Source organism: Rhinichthys klamathensis, unplaced genomic scaffold (genome assembly GCF_029890125.1).
Source record: "Rhinichthys klamathensis goyatoka isolate OS25496 unplaced genomic scaffold, OSU_Roscu_1.1 h1tg000760l_1, whole genome shotgun sequence".
Classification (NCBI taxonomy): Eukaryota; Metazoa; Chordata; class Actinopteri; order Cypriniformes; family Leuciscidae; genus Rhinichthys; species Rhinichthys klamathensis.
The window spans coordinates 388,219-411,080 of record NW_026607164.1 but is presented as its reverse complement, the minus strand read 5'-3'; the positions used below and the strand labels follow the sequence as shown (position 1 = coordinate 411,080).

Here is a 22,862-nt window from a genome sequence, read left to right as displayed (position 1 = left end):
TGGGAGAAGCGAGAGAACTTCCGGTACATGAGAAGAGAAGACAGACCTGCCGAAACGAAGATTAGTTTATTTACCATCTATTTAGCGTAGAGCTGGAAAAAAACCAAGCTCTTCTAATTCAAGGTACGATTCACAATCAAAAAAAACAAAACGACTATATAAATGTATGTAGCATATCGATTAATCCGTAATGCTAAAAACATACACACTCAAAACAAACAGAGCGAACAGTGTATAGATTCACAAACGAAAGACTCGTATGAGTCGGCTCGTGTTCAGTGATTCGTTAACATACAGCGCGACTATCCGATTCCGGAATGAACGTGCCGGTTCTATGAATCAAAACCGAAATAAGGGCTGCGTCCGAAATCGCATACTTGAGTAGCTACTTATTTTGAATAATTAAGTAATTACTTCAGGACCGCTAAAAAAAGGTATGTTCTATGTAGTATGAATGTGTGTAACGTTAGTGAATGTAAACTGGACATACAACATTCGCCATGTTGTCATTATTATGTGACCTACCAGCATCAGTTCCCTTGCTTCGCTGTGTCATTCACAAATCTCCTGTGGCCTCATGGGATAGTAAAGTCTCCATCGTATTAAGAATCTCACCAGAAGTAGTTGGTCATCTGGGTACTTTTTGTATACTCTTTTATGAATACTGTGTATTCGGATATACTTTTGTCTCATACTGTGTTTCCCTACTATATAGTAGGGAAGTATGCGATTTCGGATGCAGCCGTGTAGTACATCATGGATTTGCGTTTTAGTTCGTTTAGTTCAAATAAAAAACACATGAATTATTCAGAGCTTTATTTATATCTGAATTTGGAATAGCATTTTTCCTTATTTCAAATCTCGCACAGAGTGGGTGGAGTTGGACCGTTTAAATTTGGTGCCGTGACCCGGATGGGAGTGAGGTTTACGGGGGTGAGTGTAACGCATAGGCCAGAATGAGCTGTGCGTGTAAACCTCACTCCCCTGATCTCAAGAGGCGCATTAGCGACCTACACTAGCGCCTGCGGTTTTTAGCTACCTTGTTAGCACGCCCACCTCCCACGCTGATTCGAGTCCCGCTTGAGTTGGACCGGTTACACAATCCCAGTATGCACACAAATGTCTTCTGTGTCACTCTGTGAAGAAATCACCTTTAAACATTGATTAACACGTCTGATTCTCTTTGTACATTGCTTTTTCAGTGATTTGTCATGGCCGAGCCACGCAGCCCAGTGTCCGCTTCTGTACCCCACAATCCGATGGTGCTGCCCACCCCTGAGGGCTCGTCTCTTGAGATGGACCCGATGGAGTACACCCTCCGCAAGCGTCTGCCTCGCAAACTGCCCAAACGACGGAACGACGTCTACGTCAACATGAAAACCGACTTCAAGGCCCAGCTGGCGAGATGTCAGAAACTTCTGGACGCTCATAGGGAAATCTGCATCCACGGTCTGGGACTGGCTATCAACCGGGCCATTAACATCGCCCTACAGCTTCAGACGTCCAGCCAGGGTGCGCTGCAACTGGCCGCCAACACATCCACCGTAGAGCTCATCGACGACCTGGAGCCCGAGGATCCAGATGAAGCTGGAGAGCCGCTAACACGCACCCGTAATAACTCGGCCATCCACATCAAGGTGTTTTATCCCAACCCGTAGAGCCAGTATCAACTATCAACACAATAAATGGGAACTTCAAAGACTTCATAAACATTAATGTAAAGTTTGTGGTGTGCTTTAAAGGCGTTGTCTATTTTATTTGGTATGAGTTTTGGTCTTGTTCAGACTAAAGCTAAAACTTTTAAGCCTTGCATTTGAGTTTGCATATGAACTTTATTGCTTTAGTGTACCAAGAAGTAAAAAGGAAATGTGCCATTTCATATGTTTCCCCTTTCAGAAACAGTTTAAGTATTTTTTTTTTGTGTGTGTGTGTGGTATACTAATGACCATGCTGGCAAGTAAAAAGACATTGTTGGACCTTGCCTCCCCCCCTCCTAATATACATTATACCTACATCTGACGTGCAGTCAATTGCTCCTTCCGTCAACATTTTTTTAAAATAATAATAATAATATCTATGAAAAAGTTCAGTCAGGATTCTGGCCCCATCATAGCACAGAAACTGCACGCGTTAAAATTACAAATGACTTCTAGCTTCTGACCAAGGCGATATCTCACTTGATCTTAGTGCTGTGTTTGACATTATAGATCATGACGTACTCTTAGATCGATTACAAAATTACACCGGCATTCAGGGACAGGCATTAGGGTTGTTTAGATTGTACCTATCCGACTGTTAAAATTGTGTTTATTTAAATGGAGAATTATCCAAGTGAACATCAGTAAATTATGGAGTGCCACAAGGGTCTGTTTTAGAACCTCTACTATTTTGCAATAAACATGGAATTATTTTCCACTATGCCGATGATCACTACCAGACGAAATCTTTAATTTATCCAATTTGACAGATTGTGTTAAAGATATAAAATACTGGATGACCAGTCATTTTCTAATTTTAAATTTGGATTGGACTGAGGTATTTACTTATTGGACCAAAAACCTGTATATTCATCTAGAAGGATGTCCTGTTACTTCATCCTCTACAGTTAAAGATCTGGGTGTTATACTTGACAGCAACTTGTCTTTCGATAATCATATTTTAAATGTTACAAAAACAGCCTTCTTCTTACCTCAGAAACATTGCTAAGCTACGGCACATGCTATCTGTTTCTGATGCGGAAAAGCTAGTTTTCTATATATTGTATCCATTACGATCACAACTTGTAATAATTGCTTTAATGAGCTCATTGTTTCTGCCTAAATGAATACATGATGTTGGCTAACTGCATGATTTGTATTATCTTGTACATTTTTGACATTACGTTGACAGTCACCTCTGATAACAAATGACTAAATTGTAATGTAGAAACATGCATTTTCCAGCCAAGCTGCTTTGAAATGAAATGTATTGTGAAAAGTGTTATACAAATAAATGTGAATTGAATACAAGGATACCTGACAGCTGTTGGCTGACCAGTAATAGATTAGATCTTCTTTCAAAAAGTATTACTGGATTAAAGTGTTTGTCCAGCCATTCTTGACCAGACTGTAAAAGAGCAGAAATTTTGGTAAGGCGAAAATAATGACACAAAACTGTGTTCAAAAATATTTAGTGGTGTGACTAAATTCCCTCAGAGGAAACAACATGACAAAAATGCAATACTTATACTCCAGTTATGGCTTAGGCATAATGTATGCCTATATTCACTCTATCATATAGCTATAAAAAAGTACTTGTATTCACATCAAATTCACCTTGGAAATTCATGTATTGCAGTGTATTCTCGGCAAAGATGCTTCATAAGACGAAAATAAAAACTTCCTCCTTGTTTTTTAGCTAAGAATAATACTTTGTATTTGAATACCAAATAACATTGTGATGAAAGAACCACACAACAGCAAAATAACAGGAAAAAACATCTACAAACATACTTAGTTGCACCCAGATGTAAAAAAACAGGCTATTTACGAAAAACACAAACAAGTTAAACAGAAAAAGAGAAACAAGATGTCAACCTTACGATCATTTCCCAAAGGAAAGTATGCAGCGTTGAGCGTGAAGTGGAAGGATGTTCGTCATACACTAATCAATATTTTTCCTGGCACCAGCGTTATCTGTACAAGGCCGCGCTCATCGGCGTAATTCAGACATGAGCAAACGCAGAGCCTCATCAGCTCTCTCACGAAAGCTTTCAATTCCCCCGACGCAAGCAGCAATCTAGTCCTTCTTCCTGTTCACCCCAACTGACCCGTAAGAATTCAGCATTACAACCTTCCTCCCCTGACATTTAAATCATTCCCTGCAGCATTCTCAAAAAGTGTCACACACACACATATACACGGAAATGAATATAAAACCTACAGTGCATAATTAATATTGATAAATAGTCTTCTCTATCAACATCTTCAACGTTTGGAGGTGCTTGAGGCCATGGTGGATGGAGGAAGAGAGGCTTTCTCTTGAATAGCTTCAGAGAAGAACCTGCAAAAAGCCAGTGATTCCAGCTCTAGGAAATATATATAATCTATATAAATAATGACAATTTCATAAGCAGTACAAAACACTTTTTAAAGAGTCCCAGATAACCCTTCCCCAGTCGAGCTGGGAAAGTTGCATCAGTCATATGGGGAAAGAGGAGTGATTTCTTGCAGTTTTACGATGCCTTCTGGTTGATTTTGCCGGGTGGGTTTGCAAATGCTCGACACACAGTGAAGACGGCCGTTGGGGGCGCTTGGCATTCTGGGGGATGTATTCTTTTCCCTTTGTGAGTAAAATCTTTCAAAGTGCTACAACTCCCAGTCATTCAAACTTCGGCGACATATCCTTTGTAATAGTCCATATCCTGCCTCCTGATATGAGGAGCTTCAGTTAGTTTGACTCTTGCCCTGAAGTGTGTATCAGCTGACACCTTGATGGCAGACAGGTGCACTGGCCAGCAGAAGACGCACTTTTCCCCGCAGGAAGTTGACGTGGATCTGAAACAGCTCTGAGATCGAGGACACTTTCTGCGTCTCCTTGTCTTCTCCACCACTGGTTGGAGGCACATATTCCTGAGAGACAGAGAGAAATGAAAGCGTAAATAAACGGATACAGTGTAACTCGAATCAGGGTTATTATCAGTTGTTAAAACTATTAAAGCATTTCTGTGAAATAAAAAATAAAAATATAAATAATAGTTGGAAAAACTTGGATTAAACGGAAATTTAAAATGTTATGCTTTTTTAAATTTTCAACTTTCTTTAGTGTGTAATGTTGCTGTTTGAGCATAAAAAAGGACAAAAGCACAAAGTCCATCCAGCGGGAGTTATTCTCTATATCAGTGTCACTGTTTCTGAACTCCCTGAAACGCCTCCAGCTATAATATTCCTCATTTAAATAATTCCCGCCCAAGGCATACACAGAATAAAGGGACGAGGCCGGGTTGAGTTAGTTAGTAGTGTGTTGAAACTGGCGGTGGCATTTCCTAAACACGTTTGAAGTGGTTGACCAATCACAACACGCTGGTCCAACCAACCAATCAGAGCACACTGTGCTTTTCAGAAGGAGGGGCTTCATAGAGACGGGAACTAAACAGAGCGTTACTGACAGACTGGGAAGAGAGGAGCTGCAACAATGGAGAATATGTGAAAAACAAGGTGTTTTTAAACATTTAAGCAATGAAAACCTCTTCTAATAGAGCCCAGAAACAAAATCAAGACGTTGCAAAAGGGTATAATAGGTCCTCTTTCAGTTGAAGCACTAAAATTATTTACTGGAAATAAATAAAAACTAAAACTAAAAAAAAAAAAAAAAAATTCAACCAAAATAGGTTTAAAAAATAAAAAATGACAAATTAAGCTAAAAATGTGCATGAAAAGTAAAATTACAAAAATATTGATCAAATTTATTTATATCTATAATAAAATTAAAATAACACTGACTCAAATGTTCTGTGACAGTTTTACATTTTAAACACACAAATTCAAGATTTAAAATTGTAAGCAATCTGTCTGTATTCACCGTAAGAAAAGAAAAAAAATCGTAACGTAAAAGGTACTGGTCATTTTCTGCCAGAATATTTTACATTAAGTTTATGTACATTTCCTTTAACCATAAAACACAACACAAAACAATGAGTAATTAAAAAATTTGCACACACACAAAAAACTTAAAAAAATAAATCCGGACAAATTCCTTCATATAAAGACAGTACATTGGACCCTATTTTTACAGACTAGAGTATATTCCCATAGTTGCTGCTTGTTTTTATGTAACACTATGACACAATCAAAGGGACGAACATGATCTCTTCCTGAAGCTGACATAAGTTTGTAGTGCACTGCACTTGATTAGCATAACATCCATTTTCCTGTTCCCGTAGCTTGAGTAGTAGAGCATGACATGACGCAAGCAAACAATGCCAAGGTCATGGGGTTTGATTCCCAGGGAACAGACAAGCTAATGAAATGTAAATGTAATGTATGCATATTGAATCAAATGTATATCTTGAATGGACAGTACAGTATGATGCTTTAGAAAAAAGCTAATTCAGTTCTAAGTGTATTATCCTAACCGTTACACTAATGAAGAATGTAATTAAAATGTTTGGGGTTAGTAAGATTTGTTGGTAACACTTTACAATAAGATTATTAAACATTAGTTAATGTATTAACTAACATGAACTAACCATGAGCAATACATTTGTTACTTAATAAATTATATTTTAAAATATATTCAAATAGAAAACAGTTATTTTAAATTGTAATAACCCTAGTTAAATAACTATACTAAAATGTATTTGAAATACAATTATTTTATGCTAAGTACAAATACGTTTACATATTTATGTACTTCATATAAATACCCTGCCATTGACCTTATGGTATACTAAATTGGTATACTTAGAGTCTGCTAAATTTTGTCTACACTTAATGCACTTTAGTTATCCGGGAAAAGTGCCGAGGTCCAACTTAAGAAATACTTAAGTTTATTTGATTGTGCTAAAGTGAAACTATTGCAAGTACTTTAGGTAAACTTTAAATATCTTGCATTTAAAGATTGATATTATACAGAGATCATAATATCCTTACTAATAGTGATATTAAAACACATTTTAGGCTTAATATTAATACATTTGCATTGTGCAATAAAGACGTGCTTAAGGTAAAGTTTCATTATAATATTTATGTCAGTCATTCTCAAGCGATATGTCATGGTTTGTATTATTCTTAGTATGAAATAAATGTATTTCAAATACATTTTGGTATAGCCCAGCCAAAAAAAAGAAAAAGAAAAAAAGTCTCAGTTTGGATTTAAATAGGAAAATACTTAAGAGTCAATGATTGGATCATTATTGCCGTGATTATTGTGTTTTTCTAATTCTAATTGATGGTTGTTTAAGAAATGAAAAGCTACACACTCCATGTAGGAAGACACATCATGAGGCGCCAATTCATGTGTGAAAATGATTCTTTACCATTCGTTCACAGTTTGAGCCTAGTGAATCTTGACATGTTCATCCTGGAATATGGCCATGATGTGTCTTCCTACATGGTTGTTTAAGAAATGAAAAGCTACACACTCCATAAATTAGGGATGAATTGAGAACTGCAGTGTCACGTGAGTGTGACCGCGAAAGAGATGCTAATCAAAACCAAACAGATGATTTAAAGCAGCACTATGCAGGAATTCCGTTTTTGTCAAACAGCGACCCCTAGAGTCGCTGTGGAGTACTTGTACTGTCGTGAATAGCACTCACGCAGAGATGGCTCTGCACTCACGGCCGGATCCCCTCCCCCTGTACACCGGTACCTGTTCAGTAGGATGGACGCTGTAACGAGTGGAAATAAGGTATGGCCCCTTTAAGAGCTGCGCGCGCCCTGTTTAACTGTCGGCAGTCTGTGTTGTATGTGCGCCTCGAACACCACATGTATACGGCGCCGGGTTATTTCTGTTTGATGCTCATTTTATCAGAATTTTATCAGATCTGTTTTTTGCCGTAAAGCAATTCGTTACCTCGCGAGACCTGATATCACACGATACTTCCTAACACTGAGGCCGGCGGCTCGCCGGCCCAAAGTTGCAAGGGTGGTTTTGCGGCTCACAGGCACCAGGGGGGTGCGAGACGACCACCATTCAACACGAAATCAGTAATATAAACATTACAATGACTCCAAAGCTGTTCGGTTAAGGTAAAAAAGTTACTTAGTTCACCTTTAATTTTTAGCAGAGTATCCGAGGGAGCTGTACAGGCTCCGCCCTCTTCTGGAAAGTAGGGCGGGGAGGAGCAGCTCATTTGCATTTAAAGGAATAGTTCACTTAAGAAAGAAAATTCTGTCATCAAGCAGACAGTGAATTGACCCCATTGACTTCCATAGTAGGAAAAAAAAATACTATGGACGTCAATGGGGTCCATCAACTGCTTGGGTACAAACATTCTTCAAAATATCTTCTTTTATGTTCAGCAGAAGAAAGAAATTCATACAGGTGTGAAACAACTTGAGGGTGAGTGAATGATGACAGAATTTTCTTTTTTTTTAAGTGAACTATTCCTTTAAAGATACATGCACGAAGAAAGCATGCTTTTCCTTCCACTCAAAAATGGGCATTAACAACATGATATAATAAATGATCTGTGGGGTATTTTGAGCTGAAACTTCACAGACACATTCTGGGGAAACCTGAGACTTATATTACATCTTGTAAAAAGGGGCACTGTTTCACTGTATCAAATAAATACAGCCTTGGTGAGCAGAAGAGACTCAAGAGGTCTCTGTGTAACTCACCGGTATGCTGAGACTTCGCAGCACTTGTCTGATGCTGACAATGTTTCTAAGAGTGGCGTCTATGTGGGATTGTATCACGTCAGTCTGATTAAATGCCTGTAATGAGCTGATGGCCTCGTTCAGCACGTGAATGCCTGACTTGACCTCCTGAGCTTGCTCCTCTATCTGAAGCGACATACAGAAGAGAGGAATATTAAAACTAAATGCAGTGTTAAGCATGTTATTTATTATCGTACTGATTTTGGAAATGACTATATCACAGGAACATGTAGCTTCATGTTACTTACATTCATCGCTTCCCAGACATCAAAATCAACTCTGGTCAGAGGAACAGTGAAGTTTGTTGCACTGCTGCAATCATCCTTACAAGCTCTCTGCGATAACAAGAACATTCACACGCTGAGAATGAGCTCTATTTCTAATGAACAGCTTTAGCCGTCATGTGAATGTCCCTCACCATAGCAGTTTCTGCATCCCATGCCTCCTTAATGTAGTGGTCGAGGACGCGCAGGTCGCAGATGGGGCGTAATGGGGAGGACAGGCCTGGACGGGTCCACTCCAGCACCATCAGCAGTAAGGCAAAGAGTCCTGACACACACAGAACAGATGAAGATCAGTTACAAACCAATTCAATCTTTGGATGAGATAAATAAACAAAAAAACGCCAGCACTTTTACACTTATACTCTCTAGCAAGAGACTAGCATTCAAGTTGGGACTCGGGACAAACAGATTCTAGGGGTGCGTTCCCCAAAAAGTTTGTTAGCCAACTACAGGGTTCCCACACCTTCGTTACCCTCAAATTCAAAGAAGTAATGTGGGGATACATTTCAAGTGAGAGCAAGGTTACATCGTGTTACCTTATACATTGTTACAGTTTTCATGTGTCAAACACAACTATGCCCATATGACAGATATCTGATATTCTATTTGTTCACTCTAAACAATGCTGGGTTGTTTCAACCCAAATTTGGGTCAAATATGGACAAACCCAAATGTTGGGTTAAAAATGTAATTTAAAATTTTAACCCAACTTCAACTTTCACTTTCAACTGTAATTTTTTAAATTACATTTTTAACCCAACATTTGGGTTTGTCCATATTTGACCCAAATTTGGGTTGAAACAACCCAGCATTTTTTAGAGTGTTGTATTTCTGTTTTGTATAAAACTGAAAAATATTTGGTACATCCTATTCTGTATTCAAAAATGATCCGGTATTAACTTTTGCACGGATTTTTTTGGAAAAAAGCTTATAGGCTCATGTAACCATAGTTTTAAGATATATATGCTTTTAAGTTTTTCTTCCCTCATGGGTTTAAATTACCTTAACAAGCATTCTTTGTAATCTTCTTAGGTGAGCCAAATATATTTAAACTTTGAAGCATTTTCCAGGCATCACGTTTCAGCGCTTTCAGCCTATTTTTGCAATGTTTCACGGTGTGTCTGTGAAACGTTGAGGTACCATTGTAGTAGTTTCGTGTGCGCTTGAATGCATGGCAACGTACATCACAAAGTACCTCACGCGGGAGTATATGCCATCCTAGGTGTATATGACTTTCTTCTTTCAGACGAATACAATCGGAGTTATATTAATAAACATCCTGATGCTTCCGAGCTTTATAATGCCAGTGGATTGCAACCAATGTATGTAACCAAGCTCATAAAAGTGCATCTATTCATGTTAAAAGTGCTCCACACGGCTCTGATGGGTTAATAAAGGCCTTCTGAAGCCAAGCAATGAGTTTGTGTAAGAAAAATATCCATATTTAGAACTTTATAAAGTAAAATAACTAGCTTCCAGCCAAACAAACATACGGATTCCACTTAAGTCTAAAGCCCAACTTAGGATGGCATGAGGATGAGTAAATCATGGGCTGATTTTCATTTTAAAGTGAACTACTTTAACGTAACGTGTAAATGCGCGTAACTAACATAAATCATGCAAGCTATATGCATAGGCCACAAAGTGTTGGCGAAATAACACATTAGCAGACCGGAGGGAATAATATGACATTTTTTCCAGAAAACTTCTTGCACAAAATAAATTCAAGCACTTTCAAGGACCTGTATCTTTGTAGGTTTATTTTCAAAACCTTTACAGGAACTTAAATTCAGATTCACAAACATTCAAGGATTTCAAGGACCCGTGGGAACCAACACAGTTGAGCAATTTGGCATTTCACGAAACCATAATACCAAAAAACATTCGCAAACGTACGTATAGTTGGAACAACAGCTCTTGATCTGTGGTTAGAAGCACAGTTTCTTGTTGAAATGACATGTGGAAACAGATCGTACTCTTAGGCACAATAAGAAAGCTAACATTCAGTACATCTTTCATCCCATTTAAATAGGTATGTAGATTTTAATCTATATATTTTAGCATGTGAACAATCAGCACTGTTTTTTTAAGCAGTGCAAATGTGACGTTGAGGGAACCCGCGATAAATCAAACATCAACTAAAGCAAAACGACAAATATAACTATACATGGCTACCAAGTTTTAGTTCTAATTACTAATTGAACTAAATGTTACGTTCTTGATTGACTGATGTTAAGAGTGTACGTTTGAGATATTTAAAAAGCCGTGCTATTTTACAAAGATAAGCTGATTTGTTGGAATTATATATATATGTACATCAGTCTGGTGAGTAAACTAAAAAATGTGATAGCCAATGGTGATTCTATTGCCAAGGTGTGTGTAGACGAGGGTTGTATACGCCAGCAGTGACTTCAAGACTCTTAAGGCAAATTCACACAGCACCGACAGACACAGAACAATGGGACCGTCACTTCTCAGACATGACAAAACCCGACAAATGGCGATTCAACGTTCAATCGGTGAAAACAAGTGCCGACCAACAGCAACAGCCGCAGACAGGGGGAAACACTGATCCCACAAAGTGCTGTTGGTCGTCGCCTGTGAAGTGGCCTTTAAAGGCAAGTTCACACCGCACCGACAGACGAGGACAATCCCGAGATTACACTATACGCCACTTCTCTGAAAGACACCAACAGATGCCATTAGTTTCATGATGTGTGTGCAGTAAATAGCCATCTGTAAATAAACAAACCACTGTAAAAAATCACTTGGGCAAACAAGCCAATAAATAAGACCCGTGACCTGTAAAAGAGGTCAAGATTTAAGACGACGAAAAAACCATAAGAAAAAAGGCAACACCCACACAACGCTCGACTACTCTGTCTATCTGGAATAAAGAGACAGATTACACAGAAAGAGTGTTTGTGTGTGTCTGGTCTGCAAACTTTAATCCTCTATCACATGCGTGTCAGAAACCTAACGTCCGAGTCAAAGCAGAAATGAAATGATAAAAGTACATATTTGCAGTGGCAACAAATTGTAATTCAATCTCGTTTCCTCTCTTTACTCTGCCGAGCTGAAGCCATGAGGTTCGACATTGCTTGTTTAGGGCAGTGAATAAGTATGCATCCTATGCAGCTGGCCATGTGATTGAACAGCATTTATTTCTTATTGGAACATTTTTGAATGCACTCTTTCAGCTTTAGCAGGCTATGACGCAACGGGACTCTGATCAAAGCGGATACCCTCTGATCTTGAGCACATGAAACACTCAAAGTTGGGCCAAAATTTGGAGTAGAATGTCAACGATCAGAATTTTCTTTGCGAGTTTTTCTGTCGGCCTCAGCTTGACAAATCACTTTACTGCTGATCTTGGCAGAGAATGGCGTCTTGTCACGAAAGCAACAGAGGTTCTGTTGACACCATGACCTGTGGAAAAACCAAGAACCGCTGCAGAAACACACAGAGTCTGTCTGAATGCTGCAGAACGCACGTCGTCCACCGTGTAATCAGCCAATCCCTAACAGCTACATTTCATCTGACCAAGCCAACAGCATTTTACAGTCACGTAATTTAATTAGATGAAGCCACTTCTCCCACAGCTAAACATATGGATATTATCTCTGTAAACAGCCATCTCCATCTCTCATTCAGTTATAGTGACTTGCAGGCCCCCATATACACATTTGTTTTAGTCACACTATAAAAGTTAGGACTACACAGTGGGATTTTTTTTTTACGTTTACCGAGCTGCATTTATTTGATCAAAAAGTATAGTGAATGTTGCATTGTATATTACATTTTAAAACAACTGTTTTCTATCGTAATATATTTATGTTGGCTTGAGAAAGTAAACTTACAGTATCTCCAAGGAATTTCAGTATACAACCACCAAACTCGGGTCAGGCCTGTTCTGATTTGGGTTGCCATTTATTTTCCAAATGATCAGACTTAAGATTTTCATTAACCGGACGATCAAATTTTTTATAAAACTTTTAAACATGGCTTTGTCAAGCCAACATAAAAGTTTCTCCCAGCGAACTTTACTGATTTTATTAGTGGGTTATCATATTACAAATTTAAGTGAGTTATAAAATGTAATAAAAAAGTATAAATAATTGTCAAAAAGAGTGAAATCAATATAATTGAGAATTTTAGTTTAAGAGGAGGAATGAAGGAAGTTGATTATGTTTTCAAGGGGATACTTAAATTACAACAATTAAGCCATGCAAAGACAATAAATTATTCACTTGTTTATAGGGCCTAAGATTTAAACAGCCAGAGGCAAGAGGTTGATTTAAAGAGAATCACTCAATGGAGAATGTGCTAACTCTCCATATCCTTGCACAAACACAAGGCTTTTATACCTCACTGAATGACTAACGGATAGCAACAGAAAGAGGGGGAGAGACTATATCACATGCCTTACTCTCCAGCAGAGGGAACCGCCAACTACACCGAGTGTCTAAGGGATTGAAGTTGGGATCATAGCCAATGTTAAAGGTAACAGGGGAAGTGCCAACACTAAATGCCAACAACTAGAGTCTATTTTTTGCCTCACAAGAGAGAGCACTGTCAAAGTGGCGGGTTTTACCCTTGGTAAACCAAGGACCTTGACCTAAAAAAAAAAAAAAAAAAAAAAAAAAAAAATCATCAAATACATTAACTGTGTGTGAACACTTCATTAAAATAATAATATTTCATTAAATTGGACTTCGGCTGTGGAAATTCATTAATGCAATTGTACAGGAAAGTACAATTTAACTTAATGGTTCAATTAAAATATCTTTTTTTTTTTTTTACATTTGTGATAACTTTATTTTCCCTTCTTGCAGAGAAACCCCCTAGAGAAGCAATCTGTGAACATCCGATCTGTCTACAAGCTTTTTTTTTTTCTGCAAAGTCACTCTCATTTTCACAATGAATTTGCTAATCAATTGTCAACTGATGATGCAGCACTTTTACACAGAGTGCACTGAGTCAGCTCTCGTTGTAATGTAAAGCTCATGCTTATAAAGATTGCCAGGTCATGCATGGGGAATTCCAACACAAATTCATTACAAGAAATACTGAAAGCTTAAAACAACCCCCTTTATGAATAATACCTTCTTATGTTTACCAATTAAAATGCAATTTGATTGATCACTAGGAGAATATGATAATAATTATTAATAACGTATTATAATTCCAGTGATGATTTGCTCCAGCATTCAATTCACTTTCACTTACATGCTCACTTTCAAATTATTAATAATACCAGTGTTTAAAAAAAAAAGTATTTTGCCCTATGCATTGATAAACAGTAAACGATTAACGTATTTCTTGCTATTCATTGAATTCAATATGAATTTAACGCACCAAAACAACAAAAAACATACATTTCCACTTGTTGCTAAGCGCACATGTAAAGCCAACTTTTGTAAAAGCGTAAGGATCTTACCTGAACCGTGAAACATTCGCAAAGCAACTTGGCATTTTTCAAACACATGATTAACAATGACAAATATCGCGCAAAGACAGCTCGACTGGTGGCGCAAAAGACATGGATAGACTGGAGCACAGACGCATCCAGCCCTGCGCGCTGCTTCAAGTCCTCTGTGGGACGCACACGAGATCAAATGCAATGACACCGTCCCTTCCCAGGAGGCACGTACTCAGATCAGTCAGGCTTTGCATCACACTATTGGCAAGCTTTCTATGAATGTAAATGCCCCCTCTCTCCACGAAAGCGATTAAGCAGAAACGGTGGAACGCGCTCACTAATGTCAGAGGTGGAGAATGAATGGACGTGTCATCCACGAGACAGCTACAAAATGTTGAAGCTCAGGTAGGAAAAAGAAAAAAAAGGCTGAGGTCGTTTAATTTACTCACTGGTTATCTGCATCTCAGAATCCAGTCCTCACAGGATCCTCTCCGTTTTGTCCATAGCTCCGTCTATAGCCCATTAATTGCAACCAAAGCTTTTTAAGGTATTGTCAGCACTCATCGGTTCCGTAATGCTTAGCTATTTATTTATTTTCAATCCATGACTTTGAAAATAAAAAATTAAATATAACAGTCTCGTGATAGTTATCAGATCAACTTCCTGTTTTGGAAGAAATTAGTCTTTCATTGTTACTCACATAATATCTGGTTTCTCAAAGTAGTCTACAAAATAAACAGTGTACTAAAAAGGGCTTCCTCTCAATGCAATTTCTACAATGATCTTTTAACTGCATTTTCCACTTGGCATACTTCCAGGTAAGGTGGTAATACAAAGAAATGAAACAATACTCACAATTATGTACCCCTGCTTCATGCTTTGTATTAAAGGTTGGTACTTTTGTTCAGGGATCAGGGAGGCAGTTCTTCCTATTCATTAGAAGTATCCATACACTGCCGTTCAAAAGTTTGGGATCAGGAAGATGTTTTAACGTTTTTGTCAGAAAGAAGTCTCTTCTGCTCACCCAGGCTGTGTTTATTTGATCCAAAATATTGTGAAATATTATTACAATTTAAAATAACTGTTTCCTATTTGAATGTATTTTAAAACGTAATTTATTCCTCTGATGACAAAGCTGAATTTTCAGCATCATTACTCCAGTCTTCAGTGTCACATGATCCTTCAGAAATCACTCTAAAATGCTGATTTGATGTTCAAGAAATATTATTATCGAGTTTGAAAACAGTTGTGTACCATTTTTTGGATGAATAAAGTTCAAAAGAACAGCATCTGAAATGTAACATTATAAATGCCTTTACTGTCACTTTTGACCATTTTAACACATTCTGAGTAAAATGATTAATTTCTTTCCAAAAAAAAAAAAAATCTTACTGACCCCAAACTTTTGAACGGTAATGTTACAAAAGCTTTCTATTTCAGATAAATGCTGAAATCTTTATAAATTTTAAGGTGGTAAGTCAAACGAACGACTGAAACTTTGATTTTTGCAATCACTAATCAGGGGGACTATCTTCACATATGTTGAAAAGCCAAAAACCCAAGAATTAAATCTAAATGGGTAACATTCAGGAGAAAAAAAAGAAAAAAAAACATTCTGGGAAGGTTGTTTTGTGACTATAAAATGAAAAAAAGGGGATAAATTAAAGTTTGTCCTAATCCTGGATATAGCAGTCACTTACCTTACCTGTGGGACAATTCTTCCAGAATCCCTTCACAACATCAACTCCACCCTTATTTCGTAAATTTATATTAATTAATCAGGAGAACTTAAACACCACCCTCCATTGTGAACAGCAAAATCTGTTTACTTTTACCACTCTCCAGGATTTATATATATTTTGTGTATATATATACACACAAAAATAAATTATTGGCATTTTGCCTTTCTTTGGATAGTAGATAGACAGGAGGTGAAGCGGGAGAGAGAGGGGGACGGGTTCAGGAAATGTCCACAAGCTGGGACTCAAACTCGAGTCACCCAAAGCACAACTGCTCCACATGTCAGAGCGCTGCCCATGGGGCTATTGGCTCCGACAGCAATAAATATTAAACTTCAAACGTGTTTAGTAGCTGGCACAGAATAGTGTAATCCAGGAAGATATGAGTCTATCCAGGAAAACATATTAGGTCTCTGGGAAGACAGAGTGTCCAGAGTTCAAAGATCCTGATTTTATCCTCAGGGATCAATAAAGTTTATCTATACATATCTAGAGGGCATTCAAAACAGAATCTCTATGCATTTTGTCTAAGCTCAAAGGTTCGCCTACTTGTGTGGCTTTTTGACTATATACTTACAGCCAAAATTGGCTGAATTAAAATGATGTTCAGTTGAGTAAATTGGAAGTTCCCTTTGTCTCCATAGTTTAATTGGTTATACTTTTATCTTGCATGCTCTTTAAACCAGGTCTGTTTGTTGAAGGGTGACAGGGCAGGATAGAGGTTGTTTGGGCAATAGTTGTACAATGTATATATTAGGATATGAGGCCCAGCTTCTCTCAGTTCTAAGGATAATCAATATGAAAACCTCTCTATACTTATAAACGTTTTCCAAATATAATGGTTAACAATATATATATATACATATGTCAACATTATTTCGTTAACGCATGCGATTAATTTAAAATCTGTAACGCATTAAAAGAATTTTAAGCAAATAAATTACTGAAGCACTTGAAATTGCCTTTATTAATGTCATTTGCGTCACGAAGTTAGATGATCTAGATGAGTCGGAAACTTGTAGCCGTACGATTTATGCTGTACGAGCTTGCAGGCGATTTCTTTCTCTCAGGAGAAATCGCATGGAAATGGCTGATGCTTGTATGGTCGTGGCTCGCATTGTGTGAGAGGAATTACAAGCCGAGCACGTTATGAGCACCTCCCGAACTCTTAAATTTTATGTGTGTATATAGGCTCCCTATTGCCAAATCATGCACAATCACATCACATAGGCAAGATAGATCTATGAATATTATTATAGCCCAGTGGCTGCAACTCTACAGCTGTAATGCTTTGATCCACAGAAGATGAAGATGATTATAAAAGAACATGAGTTCCCTTTCGTAGTCACTACGAGTTACGTCGTGACGACGAATGGGGTTTCGCTTAGAAAGCCTATCAACTTCGAGAAATATAAAACGTGCCAATGGCAAGAAAATGCCATGGGTCTGCGGAATTTGCATAGCGTAACTCCGCCCCACCTCGTGGGTATAAAAGGAAGGACGCTGGCAACATGCAATTATGTTTTCGCTTCAGAGCCAAGAGCATTTCTTCACCCCACAAGCCATTCTGAGATCTTCTCTTCACTCTTCGAGACGAGCTAACTCTCCAGGTGTTGGTGTGACGGCGAATTTCAGCGAGATTCACATTCCCTGCTAATCTGTGCAGTGATTGCCAGACGTGTGTTTCTCCCTGGTCGCTTCAGCATCTGCGGAGTATTTTTTACTCTCATTATAGAGTTAGCGCACGCGGCACGTCTTTCCAAGACAACAGTGAAAGATGTCTCGCCCGTGCACTTCTGGTTGCGGTCGGATGGTTTTTCAGTCTGATGGGCACAATAGCTGCTTTGTGTGTTTGGGCATTGATCCCGCTGGAGGGCATTTTGTGGATGGTTCATGTTCTCATTGCGGGAACATGACCATCGCGACACTGCGGTCGAGACTCCATGAGCTTACTAGAGCAAGAGTCCCCTCATCCACATCACAAGGCGGGCTCGAGTCGTTGGGAGATGATGATTCGGCTGTGCTGCCGCCTTCGCCTTCGACAGCCATGCTCTCTCGGGCAGCCGCGTGCATCGGAATAGAGTGGAACCCTCTGCAGCGCCCAATGGGTACACTGGGGTTCCCCTGGTGGAACGTTCTGTTGTGATGCACCTGTGTCGTCAGAGCGCTTCCTCCCGTGGTGACCCAAAGCACCCCTCCAAAGCCTGTAGGTTTTCATCAACCCTTATCGCGAAGTCCTATAGAGCTACGGGGCAGGCTGCCGCCTCTTTGCATGCCATGGCCATCCTGCAAGTATATCAGGCACGGATGCTCAGGGACATGAGAGACACCTCTGGCTGAACCTGGCCGATATGCGAGACGCTGAGCGAACCTGTTTGCTTGACGCTACCATATCCCAGGCTGGCCTCTTCGGCGGCGCGGTTGAGGACTTTACCCAACAGTTCTCAACCGTCCAGAAGATGACTGAGGCCATAAAACAAATTCTGCCCCTACGGCCCGCTGCTGCCTCCACCCAACCGTCGGCACAGATGCCTCAGCCTGCTCGCCACCGAGGACGCTCTCCTGTGGCTCCCGCCCCTCCTGCTCGGCCCCAGCAGCAGCCTTCATCCGGGCCACGCCGTGGAGGTGGTCCAGCCCGCGCCCCGCTAAACGCCAGGCCAAGCGGCGCTCCTGAGACAAGCAGCTCAGAGATGGCACTCAGTTCTTTCCAGGAGAGGGTAGCAGGTCCTCTCCGTCCCCCGGTGGAGGGCCGGGGGAGAATCTTTTGTTCTCCACTCCCCGCTGCTCGCCCCCTGGTGGGCAGCACCCTAATGTGGTTAAAGAAAGAAATGACCCACCCATCTCTGAGCCATCAGAGGTCCCAGATGACTGTGCGTGTCGCTCACGAGCCTCGCCACTCTCGTCCCCCTCTGTCGCCAGACCCCTGGCAGAGCAGGCCCCCGTGGAACGCTGGTCCTTCCCTGGCCTCCTCTGTGAGGACACGGTCAATGACTGTGGTATGTCTGTGGTTCGTATGACCCCGCTGGTACAGTCCTTGGGAGCTTGGTTAGAGCTTCCCAACCTGTCCCACTGGGTCACGAGAACCATCAGGCTCGGCTACATGATTCAGTTTGCGCGATCTCCTCCCCGCTTCCGTGCAGTCCGTTACACTATGGTCGGTGGAAATGCCCCTGTCATGCGTGCGGAGGTTGCTACCTTACTGGCGAAAGGTGCGATCTAGATTGTCCCTCCAGCCGAAATGAGGTCCGGCTTCTACAGCCCCTACTTCCTTGTACCCAAGAAAACCGGTGGGTTACGACCAATCCTAGACCTGCGCGTCTTGTACTGTTCCCTTCACAGGCTTCCGTTTAAGATGCTCATGGCCAAACACATTTTCCAGTGTGTTGGTTTGCAGCGATCGACCTGAAGGACACCTACTTTCATGTCTCCATTCTTCCTCGACACAGACCATTTCTACGGTTTGCTTTCGAGGGGCGGGCATACCAGTATGCGGTCCTCCCATTCGGGCTAGTCCTGTCTCCTCGCGTCTTCACGAAGGTCGTCGAGGCAGCCCTTGTTCCCTTATGGCCCGGTTCGTTTGGTCATATGTGAACACAACAATCGCACTCTGAATCGGAACAAAACAACCGAGCCGAGACCGCCTAGAAGAGGTGGTCTCGGCTCGATTCCATACGAACCCTGGAGCGGTTCGTTTGTAGTGAGAACACGACCGACCCACGAACCGGAACAAATCAATAGGCAAGGTGGTCTCGTACCTTTATGTACTGCTGTCGGAGTTTTTTCGCCTTTGGGCGGCACTGCTCGACGGACCGTTCATAACCCAGCTCTTTCATTTTATAGCTGATCTTCTTGTACACTTCGTGTTCTTGTGTGTAGTGTCCAATATCCGGGAGATGTGTTCTTCCGACCAAATATCTATGAGGCATTTCACCTCTTCGTAGCACCAAAGTAGCACCAAGTCAACCCGCGATTCATTTTGTGTTAGGCTACTGTTGTCATGGCGATGTCCCACAATGGAATGCGCGACCTGCACGCATGAGGTAGTGACGAAAAGGCGTAAGGAAAGCCCTCGAAGGGTGCGCGATTTAGGGACCGCTTTACAACAGTGTGGTGTGAACAGAGTGACGTATTAAATTGATTCGGAACAAAGTATTCTGTTTCGGATCTGTTCCGGAACAAAACAAATCGATCCAGGTGTGAAAGCACCCTTAATATTGTGGCAGTTTTTTCTTTGTGGTATCAATAATGGTATCGAATATCGATATTTTTCAAGGTATCGTATCGAAGTCAGAAATTCTAGTATCGTGACAACACTAGTTGAAACATTCCATCCTGCAAGACATAACTCGTAGTGACTACGAAAGGGACTATGTTACGTCTCCCTGCCACTTCTGCTGTACCGCAGGAATTGCCTGAGTTCAGTCTCGGCCCCTCAGCGAAGAAACATATCTGCATGTTGCCAGCGTCCTTCCTTTTATACCCACGAGGTGGGGCGGAGTTACGCTATGCAAATTCCGCTGACCCATGGCATTTTCTTGCCATTGGCTTGTTTTATATTTCTCGAAGTTGATAGGCTTTCTAAGCAAAACCCCATTTGTCGTCATAACGTGATGTCTCCATTCCCTACTCAGGGAACGAGGGTTACATCCGTAACCGAGACGATTTATTATGAACTCAGAATAACAAGCCAACATATGAAACAGTGTGCACAGACAACAACCAACAGTGAACTGAGGGACCAAAGGAACTTAAGTAAGGTTAATAAGGAGACATAGCTGAACTAAGAAGACTAATCATATCAGTAACCAAACTGAACGTGACTGTGACAACAGTGTGAGCATACACTACTAGCTGCATCCCAATTCAGAGGCTGCATTGAGGCTCCTTCGATTCGCTTTGATGGACTTCAAAATATAAACGGCCATTCACTGCCATTCTAAAGCTTGGAAGAGCCAGGACATTTTTTATATAACTCCGATTGTATTCGTCTGAAAGAAGAATGTCATATACACCTAGGATGGTTTGAGGGTGAGTAAATCATGGGGTAATTTTCATTTTTGGGTGAACTATCCCTTTAATTAAGAAGTTCCAATCAACTATAGGCAAGGCAAGTTTATTTATATAGCACATTTCATACACTATGGCAATTCAAAGTGCTTTACAGAAAGACATGAAAATAATCACAAAATAAAAGCAAGGGAAATTAAAACAGTTATAAAAGAAATTAAAATAGATATATGATACAGGTAAAAAAGGAATGAAAAGAGTAAAAATATGATACATAGATAAACTTCTCATCTGGCAAAACACCGGTGTATCATATATTTCACAACTCCTTTTACTCTGAGATTTTCCCATGGTGATTAAACTGTGTCTGTGGTGTTATTTCGTTGCCTAAGAAATTTATTGGACATCTCCGATGGACAGGAGGAGCTCTAGGACTGACTCACGGGGTAACCTCGGGTTCACTGCCCCAAAAACCCATTTGTTCGGAAGCTCTAGGAATGGAATCAATCCAGTCCGCACCCCACAGAACCTCGAGACCCAGGTCATCAGCATGGATGTTACAAATATGCCTGCAAGAGGATGCTTGTCTATATTGTCTTAATGCACGGCGAAGAGGAGAGTTCGAATGGCCAAAGGATCACTCCTGGAGGATTGCAAAAAAATTCTCTGCTCTCATTCAAAAACAAACTCCAGCAAATTCAGACACTACTGGAACTTCAACCAGGACTGGGTTCTAAAACAATCAGATCTGTGAGCGTCTCTGATGGAGGAAGATACGAGAAAATGAAAATAAATAAATAACTTTTTGCCAGCAAACGCACTTTGGTGCAAAGGAGGATAAATAGTACCCTATGCCCACTATTAAATAGTGCAGGATCTTTGAAATTCTGGACCTATTTTTCTGCCGGAGGTCCTGATCATCTTGTTAAGAAACATGATCATGGATTCTATCAAATACCAAGAGTTAAACTTTTTTAAATTTGACTGCCTCTGCTAGAAATCTAGCACAAAGTGAAGCTTCTGCCATGTAATCCCAAGAGATTCTCTGATCTCTGAACTCATCAGGCATTATAGGAGAAGACTCTTATCTTGCAAAAAACAACTAAATATAAAAGGGTGCAATTAACTGTAAATCTTCAAGATTTTTGCAATTTAAACATCAAAAGGATTAACAATGCAAATTTATTTTCACAGGCTTTGTTCATATTTACCAAGGGTGCCAAAAATTCTGACAATGACTGTATATACTGATGAGCCAAAACATTATGACCGGCTAATATGTTGTCGGTCCTCTACATGCTGCCAAAACAGCGCCAACCCGCTGATGGGTCGAACTTGTTGAGGCTCAATTGGATTGAGACCTGGGGAATTTGGAGGCCAGGCCAACACCTTGACCTCTTCATTCCTGATCGTGTGGCAGGGTCATTATCCTGCTGAAAGAGGCCACTTCCTCCGGGAAACACCATTGTCATGAAGGGCTCTTCAACAATGTTTAGGTATGTGGCACGTGTCAAATTTACATCCACATGATTTCCCAGCAGAACATTGCCCAGAGCATCACACTCCTTCCACTTTCTTGTTGTCATCACACAGTACATCCTGGAGCCCTCACTTCCCCACTTAGACGACGCACATGTTCACAGCCATCTACACGATGTTCAAGAAAACAGGATTCATCGGACCAGGTGATCTTTAAGGTCACAAAACTCTGGGCTTTTGATAGTACTTAGAATATCTAAGTCCACTAAAGGAGGCATGCAGAGCGTTTTCACATTTTGCTCCTAAACTCTGGAATAGCGTTCCTGATAATATTCGGGGCTAAGACTCGCTCTCCCAGTTTAAATAGATTAAAGATGCATCTCTCTAGCCTAGCATTCACATAATGCATCTCCTAACCTTATAGTTATATCAGATCAAATGCACATGATTATTCTTGCTTAATGTTATAAACAGCAGCTACGCTAATTATGTTCTATTTGCTTCTCTGTTTTATCTTGGGATGCCCATCCTGAGAGTGTGTCGGCTCCAGTTTGGATCCAGCCTATTA

The 22,862-nt window shown here is 40.3% G+C and overlaps 2 protein-coding genes across 3 annotated transcripts; one reads left to right on the top strand and one right to left on the bottom strand.

The window, feature by feature from the left end:
- Positions 1 to 9: 9 nt before the first annotated feature.
- Positions 10 to 1,879, top strand: pop7 (POP7 homolog, ribonuclease P/MRP subunit). The gene is made up of 2 exons (XM_056242867.1): positions 10 to 123; positions 1,203 to 1,879. The coding sequence occupies exon 2, from the start codon at positions 1,212 to 1,214 to the stop codon at positions 1,656 to 1,658; it is 447 nt and encodes a 148-aa protein (XP_056098842.1). The 5' UTR covers positions 10 to 123; positions 1,203 to 1,211; the 3' UTR covers positions 1,659 to 1,879.
- A 1,636-nt stretch (positions 1,880 to 3,515) lies between these two features.
- On the bottom strand, positions 3,516 to 14,670 carry epoa (erythropoietin a). 2 transcript variants are annotated; one of them, XM_056242865.1, is made up of 5 exons: positions 14,519 to 14,670; positions 8,782 to 8,912; positions 8,612 to 8,698; positions 8,325 to 8,489; positions 3,516 to 4,610 (listed from the first exon to the last, which is right to left on the bottom strand). In XM_056242865.1, the coding sequence occupies exons 1-5, from the start codon at positions 14,529 to 14,531 to the stop codon at positions 4,458 to 4,460; spliced, it is 549 nt and encodes a 182-aa protein (XP_056098840.1). In that variant the 5' UTR covers positions 14,532 to 14,670; the 3' UTR covers positions 3,516 to 4,457. The 2 variants fall into 2 exon arrangements, with proteins under 2 accessions (XP_056098840.1, XP_056098839.1); XM_056242864.1 differs by lacking the exon at positions 14,519 to 14,670 and adding an exon at positions 14,088 to 14,446.
- Between the last annotated feature and the right edge of the window lie 8,192 nt (positions 14,671 to 22,862).